The sequence below is a fragment of the Castor canadensis genome, chromosome 5, assembly GCF_047511655.1.
Source record: "Castor canadensis chromosome 5, mCasCan1.hap1v2, whole genome shotgun sequence".
NCBI lineage: Eukaryota > Metazoa > Chordata > Mammalia > Rodentia > Castoridae > Castor > Castor canadensis.
In genome coordinates, this window is record NC_133390.1 from 136,801,484 (window position 1) to 136,822,615 (window position 21,132).

Sequence of the window (21,132 nt, forward strand, 5' to 3'; positions counted from 1 at the left end):
TCAGTCAAGGGTCCCACTTAGTGGGATGCAAGCAGGAAGATCTCTTTTAAACTTATGTGATGCTCTGAAATCATGGGTTCTGTGAGAACTTGCCTCACTGGAGACATCTTCAGTGCTGTGTTCTAGATTGGCAGTTATCTCCCAACCCTTAGGCCAGGGCCATATGTATATAGGATCTTAGTCACTACTGCATAAGAGTTGTTTAATAAGCCTTTGTTCTTTATACTTCTCTCTGTGAGACTAAAAATGTCACTCACTGTCTACTCCTTGACTTGTTTAAATAAATAGCAGTTGGAGAAACTAAATTTAGAATGTTTTGGCAGACTTTTTTTGCAGTACACTGTCCCAGAAGCATTTGGATATTAAGCCTTTGGATGAACTAGCCAAGTAAACATCAAGTGTTATCTGTACTTTCTGCAGTGTTAAGTGATGTCTTCCTGGAGGGGGCACGTTAGATAAAGCTACAAGTTGGATAAATCTAAAATGACAGTGGAGCTCCCTCCTGAAACAAAAAAGAAACTTAAATCATATTTATACTCCTGGTGTGCTATTTTGAAATTTATTTCAAATGTTTAAAATTCTTCACTATAGACTATTTAAAAGATCTATAGTCATTCCATAATTTCAATTTTCCAATATTAGTGAAATCATTTTAATAAGGACTCTTGAGGTCAAAATAAATAGGTAAGCAAAACATTCATGTGTCTTAGCGGCCTATATTTCAGGCTCCCCAGGGATTCGACAAACAGCTTACTGCTTCAGCACACACTAAGTGATATGTATTGCTTTAGGTGCTGTAGGTAGAGTGGTGAGCAAATAGTGAAAATAGGTGCCCGCTTAGAACCTGTTTTCTTGTGAATTCTGGTGAGTGCAAGGAATTAAAATGTGCAAGCATATACTTCTCACTGTTAACAGGCTGTTATCTTTTAAAGGCCTCATCTGAAAGATCAGGTCATAAGCGATCTTCTAGTTGGGGACGCACATACTCCTTCACAAGTGCCATGAACAGAGGGTGTGTGACAGAGGAGGACAATGCAAATGTGAAAGCCGGGGTCCAGGCTATGCTACAGGTATGCTGCCAGCCAGAACACAAGGACCCCCACCCAGCCCACTGGAGAAGTCATTTTGAACATTTGTTTAATGGTGATAATGCCACATAAAGTATAGTGATATTTTTATCCATTGACCATAAATAGCTCTTAAATTGTCAGTTTGTTTTCTTCCTAAAATTTTCTTACCTAAAATTGGTAAAGATTTTTTTTTTTCTGGCCAAAGAAAGATGTAAGAACTGATTGCAGTTTTTTTTTAAGGAATTACTGCACAGTGAATGTGAAATGTCTGAGATTTACATTTTAAAAGTATCTTCTGAACATATACAAGTAGTTACTTGGACTCTACTTGATGATGATATAAACTTATTAGTAATATTATTCTTAAAAATTGCCCATGTTTATAAAGAACAATGACTAATGTAGTAATTTTTATTACTGTGAATGAGTCTGTGAAATAGAATTGATAACTCTTGGGAACTTTGGAAAGAGCAACTTTGGTTTGTAACTTAACCTCCCCAGACCTTAGGATTTTATCTTAAAAATGGGAATTGGAAGATGACTTCTCAGTCCTATCTGACTTGAAGTTGTTAGGAATATAAGTGAAAACACAGGGTGCATCTCATTCCCCTGTTCCCTGGCCTCCAAATCCCACCTCACATCTGAGTTAATAACTGTGTCCAGTGAAGACTCCCATATAGAGGCCAGGTGTTGAGTCTCAAGGAAGCATGGGAATGGCATGCATATTACCCAGTTTTCAGTGATGCTTTTGCTTTTGTCTATCTCTTGATAGGATTCATTATCATTTCAAGTTAATTAGCTGTTTAATATATAAGACTCATGTATTGTCTCAATTTTCATTAAAAATAAAATAATTTGAAGTTAACTTTTTTTTTTAATGGTACTGGGGCTTGAATTCAGGGCCTCATGCTTGCTAGGCAGGCACTCTACCACCTGAGCCACTTTGCCAACCCTTTTTTGTGTTGGGTATTTTCGAGATAGGGTTTCTTGAACTATATGCCTGGACAAGCTTTGAATTATAATCCACTCCTGATCTCTGCCTCCAGAGTAGCTAGGATTACAGGTGTGAGCCACTGGCACCCATAAAATTAACTTTAAAAAATATCAATATGATTTTACTTGTGCAGTTTCAGAGAACTTTGATGCAGCTCTTCAGTACAGAAAACTTGGAGGAGTCCTTCTTCCTTGGTAGTTCTCTTCCTCTGAGTGGACTACCTTCTCATAAGCTCTACAGCTTTAAAATGTTTTACATAGGATTTAAATAGTTGTTTTTGTTCTCATTGTATCCAACACCTTGGTCCTTTACTTGGTTTTAATTGGGAATGTGCAAAAGTTTCAAATTCAAGAAGCTCAATATATTGAATTAAAAGGATTTGTATCACAACATGTTATTTGTGGTATTCTTTTAAAAACAGTCATTAAAACTACACTAAAACTATTGTTACTTGTTATTCAAAATTTTGTTTTCTTTTTTTCCTACTTGAAGATTAGTAAATTCTTCACATTGATGGTATCACCTGTTATCAGCTGTTATAGTGCTTAGTGATTTTTTTCCTGCAAGGTTGGGGCATGATACCTTTTTCATCTTATAGAAGATAACCTTAGAGACTGTCAACATTTTAGTTTACCTGCTTGAGCATGTTTGATTTTTTTTTGTTGTTGTTGTTGTTTGGCCATACTGGGGCTTGAACTCAGGGCCTACACCTTGAACCATTCCACCAATCCTTTTTTGTGATGGGTTTTTTTGTTTTTTGTTTGTTTGTTTCTTTTTTTTTTTTTTTTTTTGAGATAGGGTCTCATGAACTGTTTGCCCAGGCTGACTTCAAAGTGTGATCCTCCTGATCCCTCCTGAGTAGCTAGGATTACAGGTGAGCCACCAGCTCCCGGCTAAGCATGTTAATTTAAATCTGTCTAGTTAATCTAATACATTTATTTTGCAATTTCATCCACTAATGATCCAGAGGAGCTCTGTTTGCTCCTAGATCTTTTATGTTTCTACTATTGAACACAAAGAAGATGTAAGAAAGATTATATTTTTAGCTTGATGAAGTTGATCCATCTTCGTCACCAGATTGACAACTCAGAAAATCAGGAGTTGGTGGGCAACTAGTGTCATCTGTGTGAATGATAAAACATTCTTTTATTGTAGTGACCCTAAGCAGTAAATTACTGTAGTCAGCTTGGATCAGTGCATCTCACATTTTTCCACCGAGGTACCCCTGATGACAGTGAACTTGGACCCCAGAGATCTGGGGCAGAGCATAAAGTAGTTAGCTGATTATCTAAAAAATTTTTTTGTGAACTCTTTCTATCTTAAGAATTCACTTAGAGTTTATATCCTATTGCATAATACATTTTTCCTTTTAAAAACTTATGTTCTGGGAAGGCAGGCATGATGACTCAAGCTGGTAAACCTAGCTGTGTGGGAGGCAGAGATTGGGAGGATTGCAGTTCTAGTTAGCCCTGCAAAAAGTTTGCGTGACCCCTATCTCAAACAATAAAAAGCTGGAGCATGATAGGTACACATGTCATCCCCAGCTTCTTGGGGAAGCACAAATAGGAGGATTTGGATTCAGGCCAGCTTGGGCATAATGTGAAACCCTATCTTATAAAATAACCAGCACAAAAGGGGATAGAGGTGTGGCTCAAGTGATAGAGCACCTGCTTAGCAAGTGCCAGGCTCTGAGTTTAAACCCCAGTACTACTTTTTTTTTTGAGAGGGGGGAGACAAAAAAAGAGGAATCATGCTCTCGAAGGATGTGCAGTGTGAATCATATGACTTTATTTCTGGGTACACCACTGCTCTTCAGTTGATGCCCTCAGCCCTTTTGGGTGGTGCTGGCCATGCACTATCAGGAAGGAAGAGTCCATGTGCTGGAAGATTCAAAGTCACATAGTTACCTCATACTTTTGTTGACTAGCCATGGGCCTTCTCCACCCCAAAGTTTATCACCCAGACACGATGATCCTATTTTATTTCCTCCCTTTTTCCTTTGTTGAGGAGTTGTCAAAAACAAGTCTTCAAATCTTTTATGACTTCTCACTAAAGGTGCACTATTTATATGTAATAATAATCTCCTCCCTAGGAAAAGGCCTTTTAGGTATCTTTAAGTGATTCTAAGGGGTAAACTAAACTATGTGTTGATGCCACTTGCTATACTGAAATATAATGTGGAAATAACCCAAAAGAGAGTCATTGGATAATATTGCTATCCTTAGACAAGATTTGCTCAGATATATATGATTGATTATATTTTCTAATGTAACATTATTGACTTGAAGGTCTTTCTAACAAATGCTGCAAATGTCTTTTTGCTGGAACCATGTGCTGAAGTTCCCATGCTCTTGAAGGAACAAGTTGATGCCTGTAAAGCTGTTTTGATTATTTTTAGGCGCATGATAATGGAGCTTACAATGAATAAAAAAACATGGTAAGTTTATTTCAAATTAATTAACATTGTAAAACATGTTTCTGATTTCCAACATAATTAAAATGTTAAGGCTTCCATTTAATTGCTTTACAAAGTTAACAATAGGAAGATAATCAGTCTTTTTTATAAGTTTCTGTGAATCATGAAAAAGGTAAGGACCCAGTACTTTAATAACTTTTTATCATCATTTAAAAAATATTCTTGAACTAAGAATAAGTAATCATATTACTTAATAGATTTTTCCATTTTAAACTGTCACCATAGTTTTGTGGAAAAGCAGTGTGATATTTTATAATATCATTTTTATTTATTTATTTTGGTGGTACTGGGGTTTAAACTCAAGGACTTTGCACTTGCTTAGTAGGCCTCCTACCCTTCTTTATAAGCTCAGGAGAGTGTTCATTGTTCTGAAATTCTATAAACTGACTATTGCTGCTTCAACTTGTTTTAAATTCACTTTGGAAAAAAAAGCTATTTTATATGATAAATTATCAGTGACTAATGTAAAGTGCAGTTAAAAATACAGTGTCATAACTAAAAGTACAAAGTATCTCCTTTTTTTTTTTGCATTTTTCTGTTAATTATATCCCTAAAAGTACAGTGTTATTTTTTCATGCTGTTTTTCCATATTGAATGTCACTACATAACTCAGTCTTGTGAGGCGTTTGCAGTGTTCTCATTAATAGACCAGACAGCCTTGGGGTCACTTTATTCTCCTCTCCTCTCTTCATGTCTAGAAGAGGCTGCCTCTCAGTTCTGTCTTAAACAGGTCTATATATGTCTGTCCTGGGTGTTCTCCTTTCTCTTCACTGCCCACCTGACCTGTCAGCATCTCCTGAAGTGCTCTTGTGCCTCGGATCCCAGGCCCCTCAAGCCACTAAGGCCCTATGCTGGTGGCATCCTTTTGCATTGGAAGTTCTTCCATCACCAGGATGGTCTTTTGGGTGCTCTGGACTCAGCACAATCAGTGTTTTGCAAGGAGTTCGTCTGCAGTTGGTGGGAATTGAGGCAGGGCTGAGTTGGCAGTACCTTTTGGCCACCATGTCAGCCCTTTTCTTTCAAAGATGAGGGAATGGTGGGCCCAGAGGAACTCTTTCTTGCAAAAAGTTCACAAATATAGAAACAACAAATATCAAAATGATGATATGAATATGTAAATTCCAGTGTCATCTTTCTTGAACTTTTTAAAAAACTGTTTTACAGTTTATTAGACTATCTGTTCCAGCCTCTCATTTTTGGTTGTCTAATTTTTATTTTTAATTTAATTGTATTTTTTATCAGCATATATTAGTTTCATTGTGACATTTACATATGTGCTTACAGTGTATCTTAATTAGATTTACTCCCTCTATCATTCTTCCTCATCCCCTCTACTCGCTTCTTAAAATAATTTCAGGAGGTTTCATTGTTCAATTTTCATACACATATACAGAGTACTTTGACCATATTCACCCTCCTTCACTCTCCATTTACATCTTGGAATTTTAAATTAGCATTATTTGTCAGAGTTAAGCAGTTGTTAGAGTTATAAATATTACAATGATGGACAATATGATTTAAACAAAGTGCTGCATCAGTGTTAGTGAAAATAATGAGATGCTAGTATGCTTTCAATTGAGATAAATGCTCCTCAACACCACAGTTGTATCAATTTTTTTCTTAATTTTTTTCCTTTGAAAACTGAGTTCTGCATAATATACTAATGTTTTGATAATCTTTTAATTTTGGAAGTTAAAATTAAGCAGTTTTACTTTGTTTTTTAATAATTTAGAGATTTCCAGGTAACAATATAAAATAATAAAAATATAAAAATAGTTGAAAGTACTCACTAAAAATAGTAGTGTGGTCTGCTTCTTGGACATTTTCTTGTATATTTAAATGTTAGATGAGCCCTTGCTTCCTTTCCTTCCCCACTTCTCTGCCTGTCTCTTCCATTTCTCCCTTCTCTCTTTGTTCCCTCTTTCTTCCTCTCTCCCTCCCTCCCTCCCTGTCTCCTTCCTTTCCATCTAGTAACTAACACTTGAGTGTTTGCTCTAATGATATAGTGGTGAACTAAATAGACAAGGTTCCTACCCTCATGAGGGTTACATCCTCATGGGACTAAGCCATAATAAACATATAAATTACAGGTATATTAAATACTAAGAAAAAATGTGATGCTGGGAAGGGGATAGAGTCTTGAGTAGATGGGCAGTGTCCAGCATGGAGGTCAGGGGAGTTATTTTCATGAGATGTCTGGAAAGGCCTTTCTCAGCAGACCCCTGAGTGAAGGAAGGGAAGAGCCATGGAGGAATTCTGAGGGAAGAACTTCCCGGTAGAAGAAACAGTAGTTGCAAAAGCCTTGGTGGGGCTAAAGGTTGGAAAAGGTGTGTTTAAAGAAGGAGTAGTCAGAGGCAGAGGAAGTATTGAAGGGGAGGAGGCTGGAGCCATGCCAGGACCAGGCTACACAAGGCTTTGCAGGTTGTAGGAAGGACACATGCTATACCTCTGTGTGTGCCACATGTGACATAATCCAGTTTATGTTTCCAGAAACTCTCGATGACCACCAGGTTGAGAACAGACAGTAAGTACAACAGTACACAAGTCTATGGCTGTAGTAGATGTTAGCATAGACCAGGGCTGGGGTCAGGTCTAAATGAGGGCTGGAGCTAGGAAGTCATCCTGAAATATTGAGCAACTGAGGTATGAATGAGTTCGAATGCCACCTGTGTGGAATAGTGGAGATAAAGTGAATAAAAACTAATGCAGGAAAACTTGCACTCCCTTGATAGACACAAGGAGGGTACACTTACCTGTTTTCATGTGCTCCAGCACATGAAACTGCACATTTTGAGCAGTTCTTCTCTGAGGAGTAGTGATCAGAAGTCAACGGTCCATGAACTAGGATGGAACAAACTGGGGCCCAGACAAAGCACCTTGTCACTTTGTGTGTCTGTCTTCTGCTTAAAAAGATCTTTCCAAACTGTAGGCAGTTTTTTCACTCCCTTTTTCTTCTAGAGGACTGTATGAGAATTCTGTGGTTTTCCAAGCTTTTGCAGGTCCAGAAACTACATTTTTTGCATTTTTGTCAGTCATTGTTTCAGTCAGGTGTGTATTTTTTAATAATCCCTTTCACAACATTTTATTTGAAACTTAGGGTGTCTCTTGTTCTCATCCCATTCCCATGATAGGTATACAACTACTTGTGTGGAAGGAATTGTTTCTCATTGTCTTAAGCACCATATAATATTAGAAGGCAGTGGTGTTAGTAGATGCTGCCTCTCCTCCATGTGACAGTGGCCTGGGTACTGTGACTGGTGAGCTGGATGTTCTGAGTTCTGCCACTTCTTCTCTTGAGTCTCTTCAGAGTTGCTGTCCTATTAGATCAAGGGCAAACACAGCAAGGGGATTGAGCTTTGATCACATGATAAAGCGGGAGCACACAAGGGAAGTATGAGGATAGGTAAGACACCTAAAAAACTAATAGCATTTGTTGCCCTCAACACAGAGAAACTAAAGCAGGTACTTTAAAGCAACTGAAGCCAATAGGAGAAGGGAACCAAGAACTAGAGAAAAGATTAGTTCAAGAAGAATTAACTTAGAAGGTAACACACACGTACAGGAAATCAATGCGAGTCAACTCCCTGTATAGCTATCCTTATCTCAACTAGCAAAAACCCTTGTTCCTTCCTATTATTGCTTATGCTCTCTCTTCAACAAAATTAGAGAAAAGGGCAGAATAGTTGAATAGTTTCTGCTGGGTAGTGAGAGGTAAGGGAGGGAGCAGGGCGGGGGGCAGGGGAGAAATGACCCAAACATTGTATGCACATATGAATAAAATAAAAATTAAAAAAAAAGAGAACAAAGTTGCTGTCCTATTCTGTGCACATGTGCCCAGATCCTATCTAACTCTATTACTCTTGTTCCTCTGTGCTTCCAGAATCCATAGGCAGTGTATAGAACAAACAGGTAGAAAAGAGTGTCAAACTTGTATGCTAGCAAATAAACTAAACTCAAGTGATGCTAGCTTCAAAGAGGAAAGGAAATCCCCAGAGATGATTGTATTGGAGAAGGTTAATGAGATTTACCATTATGAATTAAGAGCAAATGCTGTCCTGCTATGCAGAGAGAGGAGGAAGTATGATTTAGATACCTCTTTCTCTGATCTGGACTAGATTATTTTCTTCCATTCTTGGTTTTATCACTAAAGAGCAGAAAGGCCAAGGAGAAAGTATTAAAGATGAACAAATGGCTAAGGTATAAAACCTCACAGGAGCCAGAGTGATTCCTCTCAGAGAACAAGTGGACCTCCCTATATCCAGAAAAGGGAATGTGTTCTCTGTTTCCACAGAATCCAGAAAAATTGAACAGATACTCATATGAGGAATATAACTTAGCTGTAAGAAAGAAAAATGTCCTTTGCTGCTCTAAAACATTGATTATCATAATTAGCAGTGTTACGTTATCTCCATAGTGTTTCATACTCTTCAGACACCTTTTACAAGAGTTTCTCTGCAAGAGACTCTAAAAGTGTTGGCACATTGTGACTAAGTAAGACACCATGACCATAGTTGTCACAGCTGTGTACTATAGTGCAGTCAAGACCTTCCTGGCATAGTTGCCATGCCTGTCAGTGTCCAGTTAGGACCTTTCTAAAACCCTGCTGCATACAAGAAGACTGTGGAGCTCAGCCACACTATGGTACTGATGGCATGCATCCCTAGGAAGATACTGGTTTTATCCTGCCTATTGGTGGATGTGGGAGGCATATTTTTAGAATTGTTGTAACATAAAGTAGGTCATTCTGATAATACATATTTGTTATGTAATTTTAGCATTTAGAGTTTTAATACTTTCAAGTAATGCATTGTGATCAATGTTGCTGAATTCTTAAGAGAATTTCTCATACCTATAAATCATAGTTCTTTGGAGATGTGTTATTAATATAAGCTTTTATTTTGGGTGGCCCAGGGAGCAGATGTTGCAAATACTACTCAGGATAACAGAAGCTGTCATGCAGAAGCCAAAGGATAAACAAATAAAGGACTTGTTTGCCCAGAGCTTGGCAGGGTTACTATTTAGGGTAAGTCTTTTTTATTAAAATACTGCAAATATAAGAAATGAATCAGACATTAAGCAAATTAGTTTTAATCATTAAGAATTTTAAGAGTAAAATTAAATTAACTTTAAATTTTTAGAGATTTTCCTTCTTAGCTTTTTCCTAAAGGTTGTGGTCTATTCCTTACAAGTAGTACTGGGCTTTGGGGTTTTCCTAGCTCTCTTACATCTACTTCCTCTTGATTTGCTCAAGGATGATAGAAATTAGGACAATGTCAAGGACTGAGGAACTTGGTAGAGCGCAAGGTAAATCTGGGGAGACATAGGATGAAAAAATGGAAGTATGGGGCTGGAATAAAAATTTGAGAACCATCTTTGTGTTAGGCAATTGTATGTAAAGCCATGGAACTAGATGGAGTCACCTAAAGAAATAATACATGCCATGGAGAAAAGAGAGCCTCTCTCAGGTTGATAAAAGAGAGAGGCAGCGAGCAATGCTGAGAAAGGGTGACCAGTGGTGATCTAAGAGGAGAACCAGAAGAGTGTGCTCTAGGTGCTTGGAGAAAAGGACAGTGGCCAATTACCCAATCACTTTGACAAGATACAGATAGTCAAGAATGTCCTAATGAAATAAGACATGCTTGGAGTGGGTAAGGGAGAAAATGAGACCTAGGCAGTGGAGGTTGCAAGCATGGACACAGTTTTGAAGAGGTCTTGATAGAGAAGGGAGGAAGCAAAGGAAAGATAGCTAGAGTGGACAACGTATGTTGAGGTTGAGGCTTAGGGCAGGTGGTACAAAAGTGTCTTTGCTTGCCCATGTGATGGTTCAGTGAGGGTGGACAGGACGGCCTGGGAGAGAAGGAAAAGAACTACTGGAGTAAAGCCCTGGATATAGAGAAGGGCTGGGTAGGCCTCAGTCTGAGTAGAGAGCAAGGAGATGCCTGTGCTTCCTACACCTCCTGTGATGAGAGGATCAAGAACATGATAGGCTGACATCTGATGGACTGCCTGAGGAAATGGAAGTGACACAGGGTTGTGAAGGCAGTGCCTAGTGCAACAATGCTAACATTAATGGGGTATATAGAATTTATGGGCATTTCTAAAAGAAAACCATGTGAATGAACTCTGGAAATACATGACATTCTATACAAATAAAGGCATTAGTACAATGGGTGGGTCTGAGATTGAATTTAATAGGCAAAAGCATGGTGGATCATGAGCTGAAGTGATGGTTGACTTGAAGGTGAGTTTGGGAAGATAAATGTTAAGAGCATATGTAGAATACAGATAGAACATTCAGATGAAGGTGATCAAAAGAGCAATTATTTCTTTAAAGCTAAGTGACTCAACTGTTCACATCAATTTTTAATAATTTAATATGATTCAGTGATCTCGGCATAATAAGAGGTCACAGAAATAATTGGCACATACTCATCTCCTGAATACTGTCTCTTATACTCTGAGTTCTTTGGCTAGTTTGTGGACATGTAGAGTGGGCCTACACATTATTTTTGTTTTATTGAGGCAATGTCTTGCTATATAGCTAGGCTCTATCTCACAGTCCTCATCCCCCATCTCCTGAGTGGTGGGATTACAGGTATACACCACCATCCCCAGCCTACACATTCTTTTTGCATATGTCCTGCCTGGCTTTGCTATTGCTAGAAGAGTGGTACTAATCATTGCTTTGCTGCCTGCCTGAAAAACGGACAGTCTTCTTTCTGTGGAGCATCTCACTGTAGGCACCCACCCTAGCTCTCAGTCCTGAGGCTGGGCTGCCAAGTGGACAAGAACTAAAGTCAGTGTTAGACTGTTAAGTATTGGGCCTCATCCTCACCAGTTGTCTTGTCCTGGATTTATTGTGTTGTGTTGGAATTAGATAACTTGTAAAAGAATTAAATAAGAATCTATTCTGGAGTAGTTGTTTTTTATTTGTTGGGGTTGGGGTTTTTTTGTGTGTGTGTGGGGGGAACCATCCATTAGTGGAGAAATCTTGTCAAGGAAGCTTGAAGAATATTTTTAGGTCTGTGGTTATTTATGATTTTGATTCCATTGTTACTATTTTGGAAGTAAGTAGATCAAGAAGAATGCTTAAAGTTAGAACTAAACATGAAATAGTGGAGGAAGGATGAGCTTTTTAGAGTTTGATGATAATTCTGATCCCAGCTTTGGCACTTCCTGGCTATCTGGCCTTGAACATAACACTTCACTTTTCTGAGTCTCTCTCTTGATTTTCCACAATCAAGAGAGGACTCCTTCCTACCCTGTAGGGTTGTCATGGATGCGAAATGGATCTGTTTTGTATTTATAATCATCTGTTGACCCTCCATATCCTTATATGAGATCTGAGAGGGGGAAAATGGTAATGGTCTGGATAGAATGGGCAGGCTGTCAAGTGGGTGCCATCTTAGTGCCACAGCACAGTTAAAATGTGCTAGCTAATTATGATTCATTTGTCACAAGGACTATATAAAATGGCTAGATTCTTGATTTTTTTTTTTTAATACTTGTAAAGATTACTGAAGGGAGCAGAAGATTTTAAGCTGTCATTATCCTTTTATCTTTTTTCTAATTTTCCCTCAGTGTTGTTTTCCTCTGTCCATAGATAATCTAAGCTAGCAACCTTTTTTCAAATAATAGTTGAATTTCACTCAGTTTTAAATATTTACCATATAATGATGATTGTCTTCAATGATGTTTTAATTTGGTTGTCAGAGCTAAAGACTTTATGCTTGCTTGAAGCACTGAAGATATATCAGGAAACTATGGTCTTACTGTTTATAGTAGGATCCCATTACTTGACAATTCAGTAGTGCCCCTAAGTGCGGGCAGTAACAGGAGGGAGGAAGTGATTGGTTAGCAAACGTGCATAAGAGGAGGAATGATTTACGAAGCTAAGTGTTTTTTCTTATAGTGCATGTGCTAAGCTGTATCTGAAAAAACACCAAATGTCAGTGCTGAGAAAACTTTGAGGTGCCCTTATCTAGCTCTTTCATTTGTAGTGAGAAATGTGGCTCCAGAAAGGTCAGTGACCTACTGCAGGTCAAATACCAATTAGTGGCACAGCCTAGAGCTGGGGCTCTCACTTTCTCTGTTTCTTTTAGAAAAGGGTAAATGATTAAAAGAGCACCCTTCATTTGTGTTCAAAGGTGTCACTCTACTCTCCCCTCCCCCAAATACCTTTTATAACTTTGCTCTGTGTGCAAGCTCTGTTTGCAAGTTATGCTGATGATTCAGTAGGTCTGCATACATGTTTGTGATATTGCCTAGGATGAATTTTGTAAGCTGCAAGAAGTTAACTTATTTCTTATTTTATAATTAGCCAATAAAATGAAGCCAAAACAAGATTCCTAGTATAGGACATCAGGTTTTGATCCTGAAGCTGGTGCTGTAACCAAATATAATGCTCCTTGTGAACTTACTGGTTTCTACTCTCCCCACTTAACTCTGCTAAGGTCATATTTACTGATCTAATAGTATACCAATATTTATAATTGAATCAATATTTATTAGATCAAGACTGTTAATTTTGTTGTATATGTCACTTGATGGTAAGGACCTTAAACTCCTTTTGAAAATAGGAGTGTAAAAATGAATAGACAGAAGCTGACATTTTAGTCATAATAAAAATATTTAATAAAGTATAAATAGTATAAATAATATAATTATTTTATTCCTTTTTTTCCACATTGTTCTTAATTTTGAAAATTATTCATATATCAATATTTTGTTGTGGTATACTTATTTTGACCTTTTTGAACAGGTATATTGCAAAAAGATCACTTTAAATATGATTTTTAAGTGATTTTTCAGAGCAGGCTTGCCTAATTATAGACTGGCTTCTATTTCTCAAAGTTTTCCTGTGTCTGTGTTGAAAAGCATTTATTATCTTTTAAAAAACATCTAGAATTTATCAGGACACCTTCTAGGAGGAAGTGATACCTTAAGGAGGCAAAGCTGAGAGTTTATGTAAATGTCAGGTGAAACCAGGTTGAAGAACTGGGAGAATCTCAGTGAATATACTGGATTATTTTCACTATTATGCTGTATGACAGGTGCTTGTGGGATGTTCAAGTTGAGCTCTCTAGTAAGCAGATAAATAGGCAGGGAATCAGCAAAGAGATCTGGGCTGGACTCTGGTGACTCAGAGTCCACAGTATTCAGAGGGTAGGAAAGCAGTGGGAATGGAAACCAGAATCTAGGCAGAAGGTGGAAAGGTCCTAGTAGGCAAAAAGCTGAAACAGTTGGTTAGTGGGAAGTGAGAAAGAAGAGATGGAGTAAATGTAGAATATTCTTTCAAGAAGTTTGGCTTTGGAAGGGGTGGTCAAGGCCTGTAACTAAAAGGGGAATCTGCTTCAAGGGAAATGTTTTTTTTAAGATGAGGAAGAATTGGAGCGTATTAGAATGCTGATGTGCAGAAGTGGGGGAAGTAGGATAGGTTGATAGTAAATATAGGTAGATTTAATAGAAGTACAAAGATTCTAAGGAAGGGGTTCAGAGCATAAGTGGGAGTAAGTATAAGAGCCCCTCTTGGAAGAGAGCCCACAACTGAAAGTGAAGTTGGGCAGGTGCAGGCAAGAGCATAGGTCTTGTGGGCTGAGGTTGAAGGCAGTGTCATTTAATGGGTTTTCTTACCTTTGAAGTCTACAATGAGCCCATGTGCTAAAAATCAGGGAGGAAATGGTGGACAGGAAGTTCATATACTGAGGAGGATGTTTGAAGTAGGCACTGTGGTGAGTTAGGGTAAGAGCCATGTCAGGACGCAGAGTGGTTGTTGCACAGAGGGCTTTGTCTCTTCCCTGATTATAGCCAGGGCCAGCCTTATACTCTACAATAATATTGGATCAGTAACTTTGTTCATACTGATAATTAATCTCACAGTAGCTCAGATCCTGATTACAGTTGATCACAAGAAAAACAACACCCAAAAGTATTTTTATCTTAAAACTTACTTTTTTAATATAATTTAAAATATTTTGTTAAAAATTGTATTTCTCCCAATTGAATTCTTGGTTGGTTGATTTTAGACGCTCATTGTGGCTTGGATACGAGCAAACCTCTGTGTGTACATTTCTCGGGAGCTCTGGGATGACTTTCTTGGTGTGCTGTCTTCCCTCACGGAATGGGAGGAACTCATCAATGAGTGGGCCAACATCATGGACTCCTTGACAGCAGTGCTTGCAAGAACCGTTTATGGAGTTGAGATGACAAACCTACCTCTGGATAAATTAAGTGAACAAAAAGAAAAGAAGCAACGAGGCAAAGGTATTTCCACTCTTGCGGGACACCAGATGTGTGGGATTGGGGAGAAGAGTATATTTATACTTCTAAATCCTTAGTGTACATAATTTTGTAATGAACTAAATCAGCCACATAATGCCTTCTACTGCCTCTCTAACAAATGTAGAGTAATTCATAGTGCTTGAAATGGGAGGCATTTCAGCTTGGTTGTATTTCTGGGTAAAAATTGTTTTGAGACCTAGGGAAGTGAAAATGATTATTTTTGAGGTAGAAAACAGTGGGGGTTTGTACTGGGAATGACAACTGGACATCTTCCTATCTTTATTACAGTTCTAAAGGACTATGACATGGTCCTTGGATTAATTCATCTGTACTCCAGCTAATTCTGTAAAGCTTTGAGGTAGCTAATAGAAATACATGTAATGTAGTATATCGAGTGCAGAAGGAAATAGGGCAAATGAGTGGGAAGGAGTCACAGGTATGGTTAGAATGTAAAATTGCATGCCATAGAGGCTCATGTTCTTGATAGAGAGATGAGAGGGGGACAATCTGGGATCTGATTTTTCTTTTCTTTTTTTTTGGTGGTAATGGTGTTGGAACTCAGGCTGTCATGCTTTCTAGGCAGGCACTCTACCACTTGAGCCATTTTGCCAGCTTGGATCTGATTTTTTTTTTTTAAGTCTTACAGGGCTATATCAAACAGAATACAGAAGATAAAAACAGTCTACTTCCTTAGGTGATATGTTAACCTTCCTCTGTCCTACCTAGAAGGAATTTCTCTTTTAAAGACTTATCAAGTGTACACATGGCTTATTATTGTTCACTGTGCCTCAATAATAACCATGCGATAGAATGTATCAGTTAGCTTTTGTCATGTGACAAATTACCCCAAAACTTAGTGGCTGAATAGCACAATCATTTATTTAGACTACCACTTTATGAACTGGCAGTTTGGTTTGCACATACTTGGTCAGTTCTTCTGCTGGTCTTTGTGGGATTCACTCCTGTGTTGCAATCCTCTAGGCCAAACAATGGTCAGCTACACTGATGACTTTGTTTCTAGGAGTTAGCTGACTGCCCACTGGGACAATGGGTGGATTGGACTACATGTTTTATCACCCAGAGGGCTGGCATATACTTGTTCATGTAATGGTTTAGGATTCCAGGAGAAGCAAGAGGGCAAGATCAAATTTTCAAGTGCATTTCAAGTTTTTGTTTGTTCAGTTTTGCTACCAAAGTAAATCACATGATAAACTCCAGAGTCATTTTAGGAAAGGACAACAGAAGACATGGATACAGAGTTATGAACCAGTTGCAATGCTTAATTAATCATATAACAAGATTAATGGGACAGATTCTTAACATATCTCCATTGTAGCCTGAGAGTGGCACTTGTTAAAGCCCTAATTAGTAAAATCAGTAAGAAGTCAAAACAAAGTAGCTTAAGCACATGGCATCCCAGTGGAACGTTTAATCGCAGTTTAGATTTAAGACTGTGCAGTGCAGTGTTTTCCTAACATTTAAGCAGCGATCTTTTTATCTCCACAGTTGAAGCTGAATAGAAATTCTTTTCTAAAATAGGATTTTTTGTTATTATTTTTGGATTTTCATTACCTTGCTTATTTGATCAAATGTACATTAGCATTTATAGTTTTAGATTTTTCTGGGCATTTGTGGGAGGGTTGGAGTCTACAGATGTAGTGCTGTTCTGACATCAGAGTCTCTGAGTTTTTGGTTTATAAAGTAGTGACTTTTGGAGTAATGGTGGTATTACATCATTTGACCTTGTATTGAGAGAGGTTTATTAATATGTTCTTTTGTGTACTGAAATGAATACTATTAAGATATAATTTTCATAAAACTGTTGGAGATTGCTGGAAGTTCTCTGTGGCTTTCTAAATTTCAGTAAAAGGAAGTGGTATCTAATTTCCCATAAGGGAATCTTCTGGTTACATATCGTATATAGATGTCATTTGCTGAGCAACATAGGATGCAAATTAAATAACAATAAATCCAGCCTTTAGACTTTTATTTTCTTGCCTTATCCTTTATCAGGCTGTGTTCTAGATTCTCAGAAAGGGACCACTGTGGGGAGATCCTTTTCTCTCAGCTGGAGGAGCCACCCGGATGTGACCGAGCCAATGCGATTCAGGAGTGCTACCACATCTGGAGCCCCAGGAGTTGAGAAGGCAAGAAATATTGTTCGCCAAAAAGCAACTGGTAAACATTTATTTAAGTATTTCGCTAAGATTCATTCCAGCCTAACATATTTTACAGTGCTTATTAAAAGTCTAATATAGATGGTTTAGAATCCTGTTGACATTTTTTATGAAAGTATATTACACTGTAACTTTAAGATTCTCATTCTTTTTGCTATAGCATTTGCTGGTAATTGTCACCTTATTGACCTACACCTCCTATTCTACTTCTCCTTTGTCTTCATTCTCTCCCTTTAGGAGAGACACAATTCCTGATACATGTAGCTTTTGAGAATGCTCATTCACTGATTTCCTTTCTCATTCCAACTTCTAAAAAGTCCTTTCTTTTATCACTGGATTCTTCAAAGAAAGAGATCAGATCAGAAGTTATGGCAGACATGACATCTTGCATAAGCTACCCAAACTTTCTGCTGTTCTTACTATCTTTGAATTACAATGACAATAAAAATGGTAATTCAAAACCCTTTTTAAAAATTTTATTCTCACATGTTAATAAGCAGCAAATTCATGTTCCATGAGTACTACTTAGCTAAAACAGCCTTAGAAATGGTGACATCTTAATTTTCAGCAGGTATTTTAAACCAACAATATGGTAGAGGCACTAATATGTTTTAGAAAACACTTAGAGCAATTATGGTAGTGAGGTTATCTTTATCAGTGTTCTCAGGTATCTGAGAGGCCATGGCACTGGAAAAACAAGTACTTTTATAAGTCCTATAAACATATTTATAGAATATGTACTTTAAAACCATAAGCTTGGTATTTGTAGGATTAATTAAATTTAAAAAAATTAGAGCCATTACCTTTGAAAGATAATGAAGATGGTCAGTTGAACAAATTTGTAATCTTCATGGGTGACATATACATATGTTGATACATGTAGATGCCTTTCCTATTGTATTTTTATATTTTTAAAATTATAAAATATTACAAATCTTTTATTAACCTATTAAAACAAATGTCTTTTGAAGATTTTATTGTATCATGCTATTTTATAAAATTCATCTATAAGGATTAAGTTTTAGTGATTTTGCTCAGTTTTATTTTTATATAGTATAATAACTTACCTTTTCGTCTCTTAAAAAGAGTCCAGAATATTTTCATAGTAGAGTTTGATTTGTGTGGAGGCTGTTTTTTTATGAGATAACAGCACCTCATGAAGTTAGTTTTTACTACTTTTTAGTAGTAATTAGTAGCCATTTTAGCATAAATGATTATTATGGAAGATCTACTTGAAAGCAACTTTGTTTTTCCTAATAACAGTGAAAGAATAGTTTAAAATTATTATATAATAATTTCCTACACAGATTTCACTTAGGTACAAAAATCCTCACTAATGGTGGCACTAAGGTAATATAATTGCAGAGTAATGACAGTTTAATAGCGTATACCAGATTATAACTTAAAAGGCCTGGAAAGGAAAATTTTAAATACTTATAAGGAAAACTCTTTCCCTGACCATGAGTGATGGTAAGAATTCAGGTTTCTAAAATTTCCACATAATTTCCACATAAAAGATACAGTATTTTTTATTTCTAAAATATATGGTGAGTTTTAAAAAATGCATAATCATTTGATTTATAAAAGGAAAACTTTTTAACCACTCAAATGAAAAGTCTCTGGCATATTGAGAGATGAATAAGTCAGGAAATTTTAAGTGAGTCAGTTTCGTTTACATGTAAGTTGTCACATACTATCTTACACACACTAATCACATTTCTGGGAATTCTAATAGACAAAGGATAGAGGAAGAGATAGTGAAATAAAAAGTTTGTTTCACTTTTTTGCAAAAGTGCCATTATCATTTGTAATTTTTCTTAATTCATGTTAAATAAAGGTACATATGGATAGATTTAAAAAACAGCAAGTAAACCTTTATGTTTTTGTTTTAAGTTTTGATAAAAGTGGTTATAAGAATATGAAGTATGTTCTCTTCCTGTGTCTCCATTTTCTCAAATGTTCGTTTAACCAGCAGTGTTTAGAAAATTGAAGAGCATCATAAACATGATACTAAGAAAGTATGAATTTCATAATCATGAAATATGATATAAAAAGATAAATTTCATGAAAATTTTACCTTTTTTTCCCAAAGACCAAATCTTTAATAGTTCACCTTTCATGTTCTTGAGCTTTTAGGATATTTAATTTACTAAATCGTTTGCTTTTGAATACAGTCAACTCTCAGTGAACCAACTTCGGAAGTATTTATCACTTACAGAGAATTTCCGTCTTTGGCCAGATTGTCCTTCTCTCACTTGGCTTAAGAAGGGAAAAAATATCTGACTATAATGTGGCTATGATGCACAGCAGAAAAAGGAAAGCTAAATACATAAATCATTCCAAACTAAAATTGGTTATCTGTGGATTGCTCATCAGAGTGGCTGACTGAAAATTGACTATTTCAAGACAATGATTAAATATTGTCATTTGTACTGACATACTTTAAAGTTTAAAATGAACTTTTAAGTGTTTAAAGAGAGCCCAGAAAATAATGAAAAGTAGTGAAAGGTCTTAATGTGTGCTTGATGTAATTATTACTTTATCTCTCCCGGAAGCTAAGCGAAGCCAGTCTATCAGCAACTGTGTCCACCTTTCTGAGGCTTTGCCTGCCACTAAAAGCGTCCCGCTCCTTCTTCACACCATGAGCGCTCTCTTACCTGGTCTTTCTTACTCCTCTTGCTCTCACAGGCTGTCAGGTACTGTAACACACTCTGTTGTGTCCATCAATGTCCTCCAGCTTCTCCTGCTTGCCTCTAAGCCTTGCTTCCTTTGTTGATATTCCCACATCACACATGCATGTCTGACCATTGCACTTGCATTAAATTTCAAAGACTATTGATAATTGTTTTTCTGTAGTTGATGTTTGGTAGCAATTAGTCAAAAGTTCCAACAACCTCACCAATTACCAGATTCATGCTGATAATTGAGATTTTAGGTGGGGGAAGGAAAGAAAAATAAGGCTAAACAGTGTTAATTTCCAAAAGAAACATTTTGTTCATGGACTTCAGCCAAATGAAATTAAATTTAGTCATGTATGGTTTACATACAGTGTGCTCTTGATTTATTCAGATGTTGCAGCTCCTGTCACAGTAGGTTGAGAAAATAGTTAATCATCTCAAAATACCTAGAAGAGAGTATTTTGAGTGTACGCACCATAAAGAAATGATAAAAGTTTAAAGTGATAAGTATGCTAATTATCTTGATCTGATTGTTACCCAGTATATACATATTTATATACATAAATCATGTACATACATAAATATGTACAATTATTGTGTTTCAGTTATAAAAATAGATATTATAGTAACAAAAGTGATTTGGAGTAACTTTTGGCCTAGTTACCTCAACAAATGGATTTACTTTTCTATAGTGGATAATTACAACTGTGTCTAGATATTTTTCAATGATTCTTAGATGAACTAAATCGTCTTACTAAAAAGGTTAATATTTTCATGTTTTTTTTTTTCAGAAGTCTGGCGTATAGACTAGCATTTTTTAAAAATATTTGAGATAGCCTAGTTGTGGATTTCTATAGCACTAAATTATGTCATATTGTGATTTGACAAAACAAAATTAAAGCTTACCCCTCTGATGGGTATTTAAAGTACCATATTATTTAATTTACAGAATATGACAAAATAAATGAGTTTTATTGAGACTGAGGACTGTAATGTGTCTTATAAAACTCTTCAGTAAATACTAAAGGTGAAAAACAGTGGTTATGGTACATTTGAAATACTGATGAGTATTAACTGCATGATTATTTGGTTTTCCAGAAAATGCTACTGCTTAGAGGTTATTCTTAAAGTTTTAAAAATAATTTTTCTCTTAATTTGGCTGATATACGCACATAAAGATTTTTTTTTTCATTTTGAAAAGTTTTATTTTTCAGTCTATTTTAATCCATATTGTTTCACTATACTTTTTAAACGAGTTTTTATGGAATGTGTTCTCACAAAAAGTATCTATTAATAATTTCATTTTGGAAACTCTTGTTCTCATTCAGTATTACATTTTGTTTTACTCAGATTCTTGGTTCTTGTATGTGTATACATGTTTCCAACAGAAGTTGAATGGTTTAGAGCAGTGATTTTTTTCAACTGGAAACAATTTGAGCACTGTCTGGAGATATTT

General features: G+C 36.5%; 1 protein-coding gene across 11 annotated transcripts in view; it reads left to right on the plus strand.

Moving 5' to 3' along the window:
• The window catches only part of Ralgapa2 (Ral GTPase activating protein catalytic subunit alpha 2), a 308,776-nt gene that overhangs the window by 87,192 nt on the left and 200,452 nt on the right, over positions 1-21,132 (plus strand). For 10 of the 11 annotated variants that reach the window (XR_012448144.1, XM_074074234.1, XM_074074231.1 and 7 more), the window contains 6 exons: positions 933-1,070; positions 4,353-4,501; positions 9,452-9,563; positions 14,566-14,803; positions 16,835-16,999; positions 19,554-19,694. Coding sequence is in view for 10 of the 11 variants with exons in the window: in XM_074074234.1 (XP_073930335.1) it covers positions 933-1,070; positions 4,353-4,501; positions 9,452-9,563; positions 14,566-14,803; positions 16,835-16,999; positions 19,554-19,694 (943 nt within the window). In the remaining variant the exon portion in view is untranslated. The remainder of the gene's footprint in view (positions 1-932; positions 1,071-4,352; positions 4,502-9,451; positions 9,564-14,565; positions 14,804-16,834; positions 17,000-19,553; positions 19,695-21,132) is intronic. The other variant, XM_074074233.1, reaches the window with a different exon arrangement.